At 34.1% G+C, this 13,992-nt stretch overlaps 1 protein-coding gene across 1 annotated transcript in view; it reads left to right on the forward strand.

Annotated features, from left to right (window-relative positions):
• Positions 1 to 13,992, forward strand: part of LOC128237666 (copine-3-like) — a 65,192-nt gene that overhangs the window by 8,134 nt on the left and 43,066 nt on the right. The window contains exons 7-12 of the mRNA XM_052953258.1: positions 8,624 to 8,692; positions 10,621 to 10,725; positions 10,985 to 11,063; positions 11,501 to 11,557; positions 12,688 to 12,837; positions 13,268 to 13,378. Of these exons, the coding sequence (XP_052809218.1) occupies positions 8,624 to 8,692; positions 10,621 to 10,725; positions 10,985 to 11,063; positions 11,501 to 11,557; positions 12,688 to 12,837; positions 13,268 to 13,378 (571 nt within the window). The remainder of the gene's footprint in view (positions 1 to 8,623; positions 8,693 to 10,620; positions 10,726 to 10,984; positions 11,064 to 11,500; positions 11,558 to 12,687; positions 12,838 to 13,267; positions 13,379 to 13,992) is intronic.

Here is a 13,992-nt window from a genome sequence, read left to right on the forward strand (position 1 = left end):
TTTATACTACCCCTGGCAATTACGCATGCAAACTATTTCGATAGTGTATTTGTCCCATACTCTAACTTAAAAACTACTTGAAAGAATTAAAGTAATTGAAGGAATTTGATTGAAACTTGCAACTTAGATAGATAGCAATGTGAAGTTGTGCACTTTGCAAGGGTTATAACGCTTGGTCAATTTGTTGCAGAGTTATCTCCCCTTGTTCCATAGTTTAATAGTGTAAACTTTGTCCAGAGCATACTATGACAACTACTAGATTATATTTGATAAAGTTTTAAACAATGGTAGAGCTCAATTAGAGGAAGTACAGTTTACAAATACCATAACCCATGTTTGCTTAATGACAGAGTTATTTCCCTTTGTTACTTTTTCTTGTCCAGTGCATAACTTGAAAACTACCGGATGGAATTTCATATACTGCATACAATGGTAGAGCTCAATGAAAGGAAGTGCAGTATACAAGAACCATAACCCCTTTATGCTTAATAACGGAGTTATTCCCTACTTTATTTATATAGGTTACTGACATGCCAAACACCGAGATGACGGCCACCATTCTAGGACTTGACCTGGGTGATGTGGAATCCCAGTTACTCACAGAACAGGATGGAATCTTCAATGTATCAAACGAAGTGCTAGTTGCAGCCTTTCAGTGTCAGTTGGAAGACATTACAGCCAAACTACCAAAAACACTGAATTTCATAGCCAAAGGACAGTCTGTGGTCACCTTTAATGAGTGAAAATCATGTTCAAAGTTTATAGTTTAGAGATGTTTACTTTTCATACACTGGAGCATGACAGTCTGTGGTCACCTTTAATGAGTGAAAAATCATGTTTATAGTTTATAGTTTAGAGATGTTTACTTTTCATACACTGGAGCATTCATAGTGTTGCCTGTTATATCATTCCATCACCAAGAATTACCAAACTTGCTAGCTCTTGACCTGGGTGGTGTGGAATCAAGCTTAGTCACAGAACAGGATGGAATCTTCACTAAATCGAACGAGGATCTAGTTATCACCTAGGATTACCAAACTTAGTGTGAAGATGCATATATTGAATGCAGCGTTCCACTTTCATCAGTTTCATGTCCTTCTGACGTTGACCTTTACATTTGATCTTCATTATTTAGAGTAATATTCTTGATGAAAATTCACTTTAAAACACACAAAAATCTATCTTTGTCTGTTAGAGGACATTACCTATCTGTCATTGATGTGACAGATTGATGCATTATTTGATGTGAAAGTGGCGTATTTTACCTATTATAAAAGTCATTTGAATTCAATTTGAGAATTTTATTTCTCATAGTTCCTGCCCACAACTGTCAATCATTATGTGAACCACCAGCCGCGTTTCACAATTTTACTTTAAAGGTACCAGTATGAAACAAGAGCAGCAATGTGCCAATCGACCTCTTGTGTACTTTTTAATTGGCCAATTGTAAAGCACTCAACGGTTCGTAAACTAATTTACAATCTGGGGTGGGAATCATGAGGCATTAAAATCCTCACACTTTATTCATTTTGGTGTAATTAGGGACCCCCACACATCAATGTGGGAGCCCTATAGTAATCACCCTGTTTGTCTGTCCGTCCATTCGTTTTTTGTTTTTCTTCCATAACTTCAGTATTTCTTAACACATTATCCCCTATGCTATATTTAGATTCCGACGTCATTTTTATATTTTTAGCTAACCAAAAATAATCTTGAAGGCTTAAAGTATCGGTTTATCTCAATGGTTTTAAAGGCATTATAGGATATAGAGCATTTGCTCCTAAGGAGCAAATGCTCTATTTCTCACAATTTCTTCAAACATCAGCCACAATAATTGTGCAATAATGTGTCTCTAGGAGATAATGAGTTAATGGAATTTGATAAAACTTCATACAATAGTAAAGCTCAATGGGAAGAAATGCAGTGTACAAGAACCATAGCTCTAATTTACCTAATTATGGAGTTATTGACCTTTGTTACTTTGTCTTGTCCGGAACATAACTTGAAAACTACTGTATGGAATTTCATAAAACATCATACAATGGTAAAGTTCAATGATAGGAAGTGCAGTAATTTGCTTAATTACAGAGTTATTGCCCTTTGTTACTTTTTCTTCTCCAGAGCAAAACTTGGAAACTACTGGATGGAATTTCATAATACTTCATACAATGTTAAAACTCAATGAGATGAAGTGCAGTGTACAAGAACCATAACTCTTAATTTGCTAATTATGAAGCTATTGTCCTTTGGTACTTTTACTTGTCTGGAGCATAACTTGAAAACTACTGGATGGAATTTCATATTTACTTCATACAATGGTAGAGCTCACTTGGTCAGAGTTCTAGTTCAATTACATATTGTAGGAAAAAATCTACCTCTTTTACTAAAAATGATTTCATCTATAACGTTTTTGGTCATTACTTTTACCAGACGATATAGTTTTTTTTTCGTGTTTGAAAGATTGAATATTCATCAGCAGAATTACTTTTAAATCTTTGTCAGCGCATATCTCCTATACTATATGGCCTACGATCACCAAACTTGGCTTGTGGTTGCATTTTTGGATTGTGAAGTGTCATGTATCACTATCATTCTGACCTTGACATTCACATTCTACCTTGATTTTCACACACCAATTGAGTGGAGGCGTCCATGTACCATATATGCATGTCTACTAGTAGTTAAGTTTTAAATATACTTTAGTTAAATACAAGGAGTACAGGAATACTCGCATTTTATTATACCAGGCTTTAAAAATTGAATTTGCTTTTGCCAAATTCCAGCTACAGCTGTCTGCATTCTTTTTACATGCTCTTGGTGACACCTTCCCTAATTGACCACTACCTATCTAAGACAGGTAGTTGTATTAAAGAGTTGTTTTGCTGAATACACTCAACAAAACTCCTAATCGGTCACCTAGGTAATCTTCTAATATTCCCTTCCCTGTACAATAAGCTTAATTACAAATTAGATTTATGAAAAGACCATTATCTCGTACACATGCTGTGAAAACTTGGTTCACGTACTACGCTTCATCAAAAAGATACAGTGTCTCAAATGACAACACTATCAATAATAAAAGTCACAAAATCTAACATAGCGTATAAAGGAAGAAAAATAAAAATACCACCCTTTGTCACTTTAAAATGATATTACATGACATGTGAGACTGATACACAGTCACCAATGGCTTAATAAGTTAAAAAAAATGTTCAACTTTAACATTACCTTCTATGTGAAACAGAGACTGTGTCAAAAGATTTTAAAAATACAAAATCAATGAAAAATGTGATTCCCTATGGAATTTGCATTGTAATTTCTTTTCCTTGTGACTTTTGGATTAGGAGTAATCACATATGAACTGTGTTTTCTCTGCCGTTTAAGCTTCGATTTAGCTGAAATTTTCTAAGAATATTGCCACGAGATGGGGAAAATAGAATACTGAACTGTATATTGTTGACACTTTATGCATTTTTCAGGAAAGTTACTTTACTAAGTGACCGATTAGGAGTTTTGCCAAGTTTACATCAGCTGAGACAATTACTAATTTTTCAGACAGGACAGAAATATAGTTTTAAAAAAAAATCCAGTTTAAGAAGTGATCGGTTAGAACTTTGACTTAGTGTATGTCATTTCACATATCTTACAAACTATTGATATGTCATTTGCTTATTATGTTGCCTATGATTTCTTTCTATGTTATGACTAAACTTTTACTATACTGTACATATCGTTGTCTGTTTATCTTTGTTTCATTCAACTTAGATATTTTTTCAAGCCATTTTTTTTTGCTAACCTTAAATTAATATAACAGGAATACAACTGCTTTCATAGTACATCATTTACCCATTACCCGATATGCTATATTTGGATGATGACATTATTTTTTACACTTGGTTATAAATTTTTGAAATGCTTTGCAAAAGAAAAATTGAATTTCTAACAGTTTTGAAAACCTTTTTAAAAAAGTGAGCATTTGCTCCTTAAGAAGAACATGCTCCATTTTTAACATTTCTCGGATGCATCAAAATGTGTCTTATCAGATAATGGGTTAATAGTGTCGCGGGTTAGTGTTAGTACACATAATTAATGGCAACATATCAAAGCCAAGATCATCCTTCAAAGTCAAAGGTCAAATTTAAGGTTAATAGGCCATATTGCATACAGGCAGCAAATTGTTTTACAAACAGTGTTTTATGTGAAACACGAGACATACTATTTTACAAAACTGATAATGTACAACATAAACCTTGTACTTGTATTACTTTTACACCATCTTGTATGTACAATCTCATTCTAACCAGTATTTCAAGCAGATTCTATGCCAATCTAGTCATTGTTCTTTTAGCTCCACTGGCCGAAGGCCATGGAGCTTATGTCGTCACAGATTGTCCGTCGTGAGTGCGTGCGTGCGTAAACTTTTACTTTAAACGACATCTCCTCTGAAACTGATAAGCGGATTTTGACAAAACTTCACAGGAATGTTCCTTTGGTGGTCCTTTACCAAAATTGCTCAAATGGTTCCGGTCCATTGCACAATATGGCCGCCAGAGCTAAAAATAGCAAAATCTTTAAACGACATCTCCTCTGAAACGGTTAGGCAGATTTTGATGAAACTTGACAGTAATGTTCCTTGGGTGGTTCTTTATTAAAATTGCTCAAATGGTTCTGGTCCATTGCACAATATGGCCGCCACAGCTAAAAATAGCAAAATCTTTAAACAACATCTCCTCTGAAACGGATAGGCAGATTTTGATGAAACTTGACAGAATTGTTCCTTGGGTGGTCCTTAACCAAAATTGCTCAAATGGTTCCGGTCCGCTGCACAACATGGCTGCCAGGGCAAAAAAATAGAAAAACCTTTAAAGAACATCTTCTCAGAAACCGATGATCAGATTTTGATGAAACTTAACAGAAATGTTCCTTGGATGGTCCTTTATCAAATTTGCTTCAATGGTTTCGGTCCACTGCACAAGATGGCCCCCAGAGGTAAAAATAGAAAAACCTTTAAACGACTTCTCCTCAGAAACCGATGATCGTATTGCAATGAAACTTGACAGAAATGTTACTTGGGTAGTCCTTAACCAAAATAGCCCAAACAGTTCTGGTCTGCTGCACAACATGGGCACCAGAGCTAAGAATAGAAAAAAAAACGTTAAACTACATCTTCTCAGAAACCGATTATCAGATTTTGATGAAACTTTACATAAATGTTCATCGGGATGCCCTTTAACCAAAATTGCCCAAATGGTTCCGGTCCGCTGCACAACATGGCTGCGAGAGTTAAAAATAGAAAAAACCTTTAAGGACTTCTCGTCCGCAGTCTTCACGAAAAACATTTTAACCTACTAGCCAGTTGGACTAGCATAATGGCATATTTTACTAGTCCGAATGACAATCTAGTAGTCCGACTATTTTGCCACATTATAAAACTGTATGCTTGAGGTAAATACCTATTTCAATTGAGCAGCTTGCAGTTTGAGTAAACATTTCTTTATTATGATGCTCATGCAGTGATAGGGAGTGACATCCTTCTGTTGGGAATAGTGCTCCTTGTTTTTCAGAACCTATGGGTACTATGTAAAAACAAAAGGCATCTTGCTTGAACAGACTGTAATAATATCAACATGGTTAGAAAAGAAATGCCATGCTTTAATAGCTTTGATTACATTTTACTACTGAATTACCTCCCTTTAATAGAAAAAAAAATAATGTCTTAATTTTTCACGTATAGCATCTTTAAATAATTTTTAAACAATAATAATTTATGAGTAAACATATAAGCATAAAGTTCTCACAAAAAGATCAATTTAAAAACCTTACATTTATACATAGGAAAGTATATATAGACTGAACATTAATTTTCGTTTAAGTGACATTCTGAAAGTTTATGAAACAGTTATTTTTAGTAACTTAAATGGCCGAAAAGTGTAAGTGAAACACCAAGTCGATTCTATCTCGTCAGTTCTTGTTCAGGTTAGATATTTGCTTCATAATCTATTCAGATTAAATGTTAACCGATGATCAGATTTTGATGAAACTTGACAGAAATGTTCCTTGGGTGGTCATTAACCAAAATTTGTTAAATGGTTCCAGTCCACTGCACACCATGGCTGCGAGAGCTAAAAAATAAAAAAAACTTTATACGACTTGTCGTCGAAACCGATGACCTTTTTTCGATAAAACTTGACAGAAATGTTTGTTTGGTGCTCCTTTACTCAAATTGCCCAAATCATTTCGGTCCACTGCACAACATGGCAGCCAGAGCTATTAAAGTAAAAAAAAATCAAATAACTTCTCCTCAAAAATTGATGATTGTATTTCTATGAAACTTGACGAAAATGTTCGTTAGGTGGTCTTTGCTTGAACCTTTTGGCCAGTGGAGCACAGGCACTGATGTGCCTCTTGTTTCTTCATCTCATATCTTCAAAGGCTTAGAAAAAATAACCCCTTCACTCCCAGGCCAAGTGTGCACATGAAAACTATTATATTTACTTCCAACTTAAAACACTTCCCCAACCTTTGGTAATAAAATCTATGGATTGAATTTCAAACAGTTTGGATCTAGATGAAACTTTAGTTACTAAGTGTCTTGTACAGGCTCAAGCCATATTCATAAAGCTCCTAAGGAAAATCTTAAACTTAAGTGAACATTTCCATTGCAGATTTCTCACTTTTTTACCCATAATACTTCAATGAAACTTTGCATTCATATGCAAAACTATGTTTTTCATAAGCATGAAAAGTTTCTTTGACGTTTGCTTAAAAATAAATTGGAAATCCGCATCTGAAATGTTCACTTAAGTTTAAGATTTTCCTTAGGAGCTTTATGAATACGGCCCCTGAGCTACTGTGTGCCATTTAGGCCAGTAAACAGGTTAAATATTCACTATTTTGTTACCTCTGATTTTTTACCAAATCATACTTAATGTGCAATGTATCTATTTTCTTGATAAAAATAAAAGAAAAGTCCACATTTTTTTTTTGTCACTATAACCACTTCATCAACGTCAAGGTCACACTGATTTCAACTGTTTTATGCAAGACTTGTAACTGCAAGTGATTTTACATCCGACAATTGTATACAGCTGTTTGTCTCCCTCCAAGTGTGACCTTGACCTTATAGGTAGGGACCTGGATCTTGTATATGTCACATCATCTTCATGTGCTGAACAACTGTGTATAGTTCTTTCAAACCATGACAATATTACATGTCTCATGTCTGCTAAAAATCTAGAACCTTTCGTCAAATATTTACAAAACTTTTGTTTACTCATATAAGCTTCATTTAGCAATGCATCTGCAAGAAACTTCTCTTGGCAACTCTCAGGACCTTCAGTCCTTTGATTATCGAATGGTCTTAACGGCTTTCTTTCGTTTTTGGTGAGAGATTTAGTTAAGGGACATATATCAGGACATACTATCTAAATAGATAATACGTTTAACTTATAACTATAGTTTAATAAATCGGTTGCATAAACGATTTTGCAAGATTCAAGTCCATGATGTAAAACTCTTAACCATCGTCAGGTAAAGAAAACGTAAAATATAGCATTGCTCTCCCCTGATCAATGCACATTGGTTTTATTTTGATTTTTATTCCTTACACTTTAGTTCTAGGAGGTTATAATTTTCTAAGTGACTCTATGGCGTTTTGGATGGCAATCTTAGAGTCATCAAACCTTGAAGTTTAATTTCATTATTCTATATTAAGAGGAAAACGTATGCCCCCTTATACGATACAAGTCGTTGGATAACACTCACTTAATGTGTTGTATGTTGTTTAACATTAACTGTAGCCTTTGAGAACTGTTATAACCATCATTAAACTATTACCTAAATGAAATAGAGATCGTATTTTTTTCACGATTGGTCACCGACCATGTTACACTATATACAAGAAAATGATAACAACACTGCTATGCTTAAAACAATTTAAATTTATATTTTGAATAAAGCCTTAAAAATTGATAAACTGACCCAACGTTATCAGCATATTGGCTATAAACTTCCTGGCCATTGTTTTGCATTTTGTTGGTTTACCACAAAACAAGGAAAAGAAAGGCAAGTATTGAACAGTGAGTCAATAAAGTGTTGCATTAAACATATATTTGCGTCTAAATCTGATCCTAGGTCTTAAACTACAATAAAATAAGTACAAAAGTAACCGAATTGACATAGCTTCGATATGCTTAATTAGACTGCAACGGCATTTTTTCGTGTGTTTTTTTATCAATGCATTTTTTTATCAATACAAGATAAGATAGTTTAATATATCAGATTACCTCATAACACATTCTCACATGCATTACTGTTTACAGTTACTTTAGTTTGTAATTATGTCGTATGTGTAAGGGGTGGTACCTTTGAGTGATAATATTCATGGAAGGGCGATAGTAGCATTTCTGCTACCTTAGATAGCATCACTCAATGATATATATGAAACATGTTAATATTTTATTTCATACAAGTACGTATATGTTATGTTTACTAACATGAGCTCTATATGCTCTCGTTAAAAGTCCGTAGTGATGTGTTATCTTCTTTTCTTATTATCCATTCAGCACTTCCGGGTGAAATAATTCGTTGAATAAATGTAGCGGCGGTATTTTTATCATTTCAGTGGAACCGGTGATTATAAAATGCTGGGCCGACGGGTAGCAACGCTAAGAGATATAAACTCTATACAAAAGTAGGTTAGATAAATAATTTAAGCAAACTATGTAAACCCTTTTGTATTTGGTGCAACTACTACGGAAACGTATTATTATTATGAATGCATGTTACTGGATATGCCGCTCTTTACTCGATGATAGGGCCAATATATGGAAAGACATTATTTTCCATTATTACATAATATTTGTGTTTTCCGTCCGTTACCGGCGTGTGTTAACAATAAAAATATATCGGTAGAAAATGTGAACTATTCAGTAAATTCACCTATGTTTTCTGTTGTCATTCCCAACTCCTCCCAACTGATGTTATTTCTGTCGATTTGATTCAGAACAAAAGCCTAATATGGACATGATTCCATTACGTCGTATGCAATGTACAAATAAATTGTCAACATTTCCTTTCTCTGATACTGAATGTGAACAGATTGAAGTTGTCATTTTATGCCTGAATTCAACAAAGCGTTTCAGCTAGGCCATTTTCACATACTTTTCAGGTTTGAATTAGTTGCCAAAACATATGTACACATACGTTAAAAGAAGATACATATCGGTGATAATAATAGATATTAATTGTAAAAAACTCAAGTTATCAGGTATAGTCTCTACAAAACATATTTTCCTATCGACTGAACACTGAACAAATGGTGTTGTAGCAGCAATTCACATATCGTTAATTGATTTGGCCTTGATAAAGCGTTTTGATTTTTTTTCAAAAACATCGCTTAAAACGTCGCACAAGTAGGTTATTTTGAACTAAAACTAGTTTGTTTTCTAATTTCATGACTTTTGACATCTTTTTGATTCACAAAAGTAACTGATCGTGTTTTTTATGCAATCATCGCGATACTCCACCTTTTTTCGGTCGTTACCCTCTGCAAAGTTATACTTGGCACTCGGGCTATTATGGGCTTTTGCATATGGTAAAATCCCCAAAAAGGTGTATTTACCCGATGTTCGCAGTACATGAAAGAAAAGCCTGATAAGTGAATGTTACGTTGGATGGAAAAAGTCATTTGTGTACTTGGAATGAGCAGTTTGAAGTTGATACCTGCATCCTATGAACCTGCAATCAATTCGAGGCATACGCTTATTCGCAATCATATTTTTTATACAAGGACAAATATCATGCTTAAATATCTTGGATGCGTACCTTGCAAATTACATAAGTGAGGCAGATATATTATACTGTGGAATAGTAGCTAACAAATGCAACTAAATTTCCAAATAGTTATATTAACTGTAATTAAATCGGCAGCAAAAATATATATAAAGTTTTTTTTCACAAACTTGTGGTAAATGAATACAAATGACGGTACTTATACTTTAGGATGTACAACAATGTTTTCTATACTTACTACTGTTTCTATACTTTTTTAGAAAACAATGTGTTGCCTCGACTCGAAAACTCTTGCACTTCTTTCATCAATTTGGTAAAATGCAAGTCACCATCAACATGCTCGTTAAACAGACCATATTTGGAAAAGAAGGAACTTAACTTACAGCAATACGTTCCTACAGAAATAAGCTTAGCACTATTTAACATTCGCAAACAATCACAGATCATGTATATTACTCACAAAAATAAATATTGGAATCATGAAAGAATCACCTTGCTTTGTTAAAAGCCAGTTTACTTTCGAAGAAATACATACCGACTTTCATGTGCTTCTAACTATTTTAATTCCTGTACCTTTTTCTATTGTGAATGTATTATGTTTAAAGAGGTTACGACTCACATAGACACAGTACACTTTATATCATACGTGTGACCTATTGCATATCTTAAAATTCAATGTTTCATTTCGTGATGATTTAAAAATGTTTCATTGAAATGAATTGATATACATCAGGCTTTCCATCGTTTTTGTTAGTATTATATTAGGATCCAAACATATGAAAAACTTAAAAGAAGAATAAATGGTTTCGATCATTATTTTTACTTTAGGGAAGGCCATTACAAAGAACTACCCCTTGCGCCGAAGAAAGAAGGAAAAATGACAAAACGTATTAAAATCACAAATAACGGATACTTGCGCTTCTTTCAAATTAGGTAAGACAACGTAAAGAGATATGCCCTTTAATGATAATATAGAGCGATTGGCCTCCCTTGAATATAGGGCAACACTCTTTCAAACACATTGTTTTCATTGCCAGTATCCACGAAAGAAACGCATAGTAAGTAAAGGCTTTAGTAAAACCTAAGTTGTAACGTATATGTCAACATGCTTGTAATTGCAATTGTTTATATTTTCTTCAATTTCAGCAGCTACCTTTTGTTTTTTTATATCGCTTCTTCATCCTTGTTACAGGGTAGATTGTGACTACTCGTTATTGGATTATGTCACAGGAGGGATGGAACTAAACCTTTACGTCGAAATAGACTTTACGGTATATAAGTGTCCGCTTCTGTCTTCGACCAAAATGTTTATTCCTCGAAGAAAGGCAAACACAATATAGCATGGGAACTATTGCAATTATGACCACAATATTGGAATTCATAACGACCTTCTAACGTTCTGTTTAAATATAATTTTGTAAAAGATGCGTGGACATGTATATATATATATTGAAATGAATTGATATACATCAGGCTTTCCATCGTTTTATATATATAAAATGCAATTGATATTGTATTGTCCGACATAATTTAATTATATTTATGTATCACAATGTGCCGTTATTTTATTATGTGCTTTCATTCTTTACTTTTCCAATACTGTTATTTACAGCCAGTTTTATTATAAAAATGTGTATATATTTCAAGTTTCAATGTCCCTGTGACATTCTTGTTAAATTTGAAGATATAAAGTATTGTTCTGTTTCAGGCATCGAACGGAACACCTGAACAGACGATGAGTCTTCACGACGTCTCCGAAAATAAGGTTTACGAGTTATCAAATGTCTTTTTAAAATTGTATTGATAAGAAAAATATTTAAGAACAAAGTTTAGGGACAAAATCATGAAAATAGCGGAAGAAATTCTAACACATGAGTTTTCGATACAGTTTTAAGCAATGCTTAACCATCCCGATATATGTATACATATTTCAAAAGCATATTGTAAATAACGTTCCGCAACACATTCATACCGTATTTTTACATTTTTGTCCCATAGAAAACACCTTACATGGAAGTTATAGAGGCGTTAGGAGGAGTTATTTGCCGTTAGTGCACAGAAGAGAAAATAGGTATGATGGGATTTGGCGCCAAGATGAAAAAGTCGTCTGTTATTAATCACTGTTTTCCACTTTCGAACGATTGGAACAGATTTCACGAATATAGAATTGAGGTAATTATATATGTCACGAATGTCAAAATATAGTTGTTCTGTGATCACGGACACAGTCGAGCGATCTTAAACTGAAATCAACACATCTTCCGTTTCTTTTATATATTTTTGAGAGTATTGGTGTTTCAATTCATCTTTTTCAGAACACTATTTTTTGCATTGCCCTTTGCTACGAAGCTTCTCTTAGACGCTCCAACTAAACAGTTTTGATAGACGTTGACGTACACAGTTATTCGTACGCCGCATCGTAAATCGGTTTCTTTTTTAAGTATCGCAGAATCAATAAATGTTTTTTTAAATTTTGATTTATTTTGATAAATACCTCTTTTTTAACACCCCTTTGCTATCCATGTATCCGTGCATCGCCCCTCACGCACAATTTTGATCGTAGATAACTAGGACAGTCATTTCAATGAATTTTGAATGTGTTCTTTCAAGCCCATGTTTGAACTGTGAACGTTCCTAAGAAGAGGATTAAACAAGGTCAATATTATTTTAAAACCGGATGTATTTCAAGAATTGCTAATTACTTTTATCTAGATATTAAAACCGACATACGCAAGTGGGTAGTTTGCGGAATGCGTATTAGTGAGGGGCATGTCAGTTAAATTATTAAGGAGCATTAGCTAATGTGTTGTCGTTCCCGGATAAAGACTAAAAGTGACCTTAATTGTCAAGCAAAATATCTGACTTACGGTTATATCTTTTATTTAATTACACTAGAGCGCCATCAGCCGGTACAAAACGGCTGTGAAGCATTTACGAATGTCGGGTCCCACGCGACTAAGGCCAGTGATCTCCTTTGCTGAGTCTCTGGCTGTGCGCGAGCCCACACAGGACAGCCAGGTCTATCATGTCCTGCTTATCATTACGGTAAGATAAAGAGAGTTTGTCAAATTGTTGCGATAATTTTCTATTCATGTCAATGTGTAAACTTTAAATTCTAAACACTTTTCAGAGACATCCGTTAAAATTTGTTACTGGTGTTAGCACATACTATTCTATTTTTCGAATGTTTCATTTGACATATTGCTGCTCCAACAAAACAATATAATACATTAATACAAATTCTCTAAAAATGAGGCTGAGTCCTTAAACATTCAGCCCACCAGACTTAATTCAGAGTCCAAAATGTTTGGTTAATTTTGGCCTATCATCAGAAATCTCGCCGGTACAATGAAAGGAATTCAAACTCACACTTCCTTTAAACGTTCCATCTCTTGAACGTTTTGTGGGGGGGGGAGGCATTTTATAAATCAGGGACAGTCTTAAACGATTCCAAAAAAGTGTTCTATTATTTCAGGATGGTATTTTGAACAACATATATGACGTTCTTGAACGCCTGACCTCTATAAGCCACTTGCCCTTAATGGTTGTGTTTGCCGGGGTCGGTCAAGTAGACTTTAAGCTCATGGTAAGTATTTTATAGCGTCGTAGGTTTTTAATGTACTAAAACAATATGACACCGTTGTGTGGTGTTTGGATTTAGTTAAACGGCAAAATTTCAGTTAAGTTTAATGTAAAATTGGCTGAAGGTATATATGAAAGAACTGTGTCATTCGTTTTCCGGGAAAAATAAACAAAACGTTGGGTCTTATTAAATTGCTTTTCTTTTTAAATATATTTCAAAGGTTTTAGTCTGCGTTATTGTTTTGCTTGTTAATGTCGAATTTAATGCTTAACAACTCTATCCGATTGAAATGATTTATATTTACCAAACTCTCTGTAAACGGTAAAAAAAACCCTGAAAGCCTGTGTTTCAACTTTATATTTTGATCATGAATGTTTCAGTCAAGATAGCACAGGTTTTGTCGGCCTAAAAGACAGAAAGACGTCACTCAACCGCAAGCATACACATTTCGTCTCATTTTCACGGGAAAATGGACAAAATATTGATCTCGACCGACTGGTATGTATCAGCTCATATTACATGTTGTGCATTTGTTTATCGTGAACGGTCTTTAACAGACATATGAAGGTCATGAAAATAACCAATAACACTATACTATTTTTTAATTTACACAATTG

The sequence above is a fragment of the Mya arenaria genome, chromosome 6, assembly GCF_026914265.1.
Source record: "Mya arenaria isolate MELC-2E11 chromosome 6, ASM2691426v1".
NCBI classification, from domain to species: domain Eukaryota; kingdom Metazoa; phylum Mollusca; class Bivalvia; order Myida; family Myidae; genus Mya; species Mya arenaria.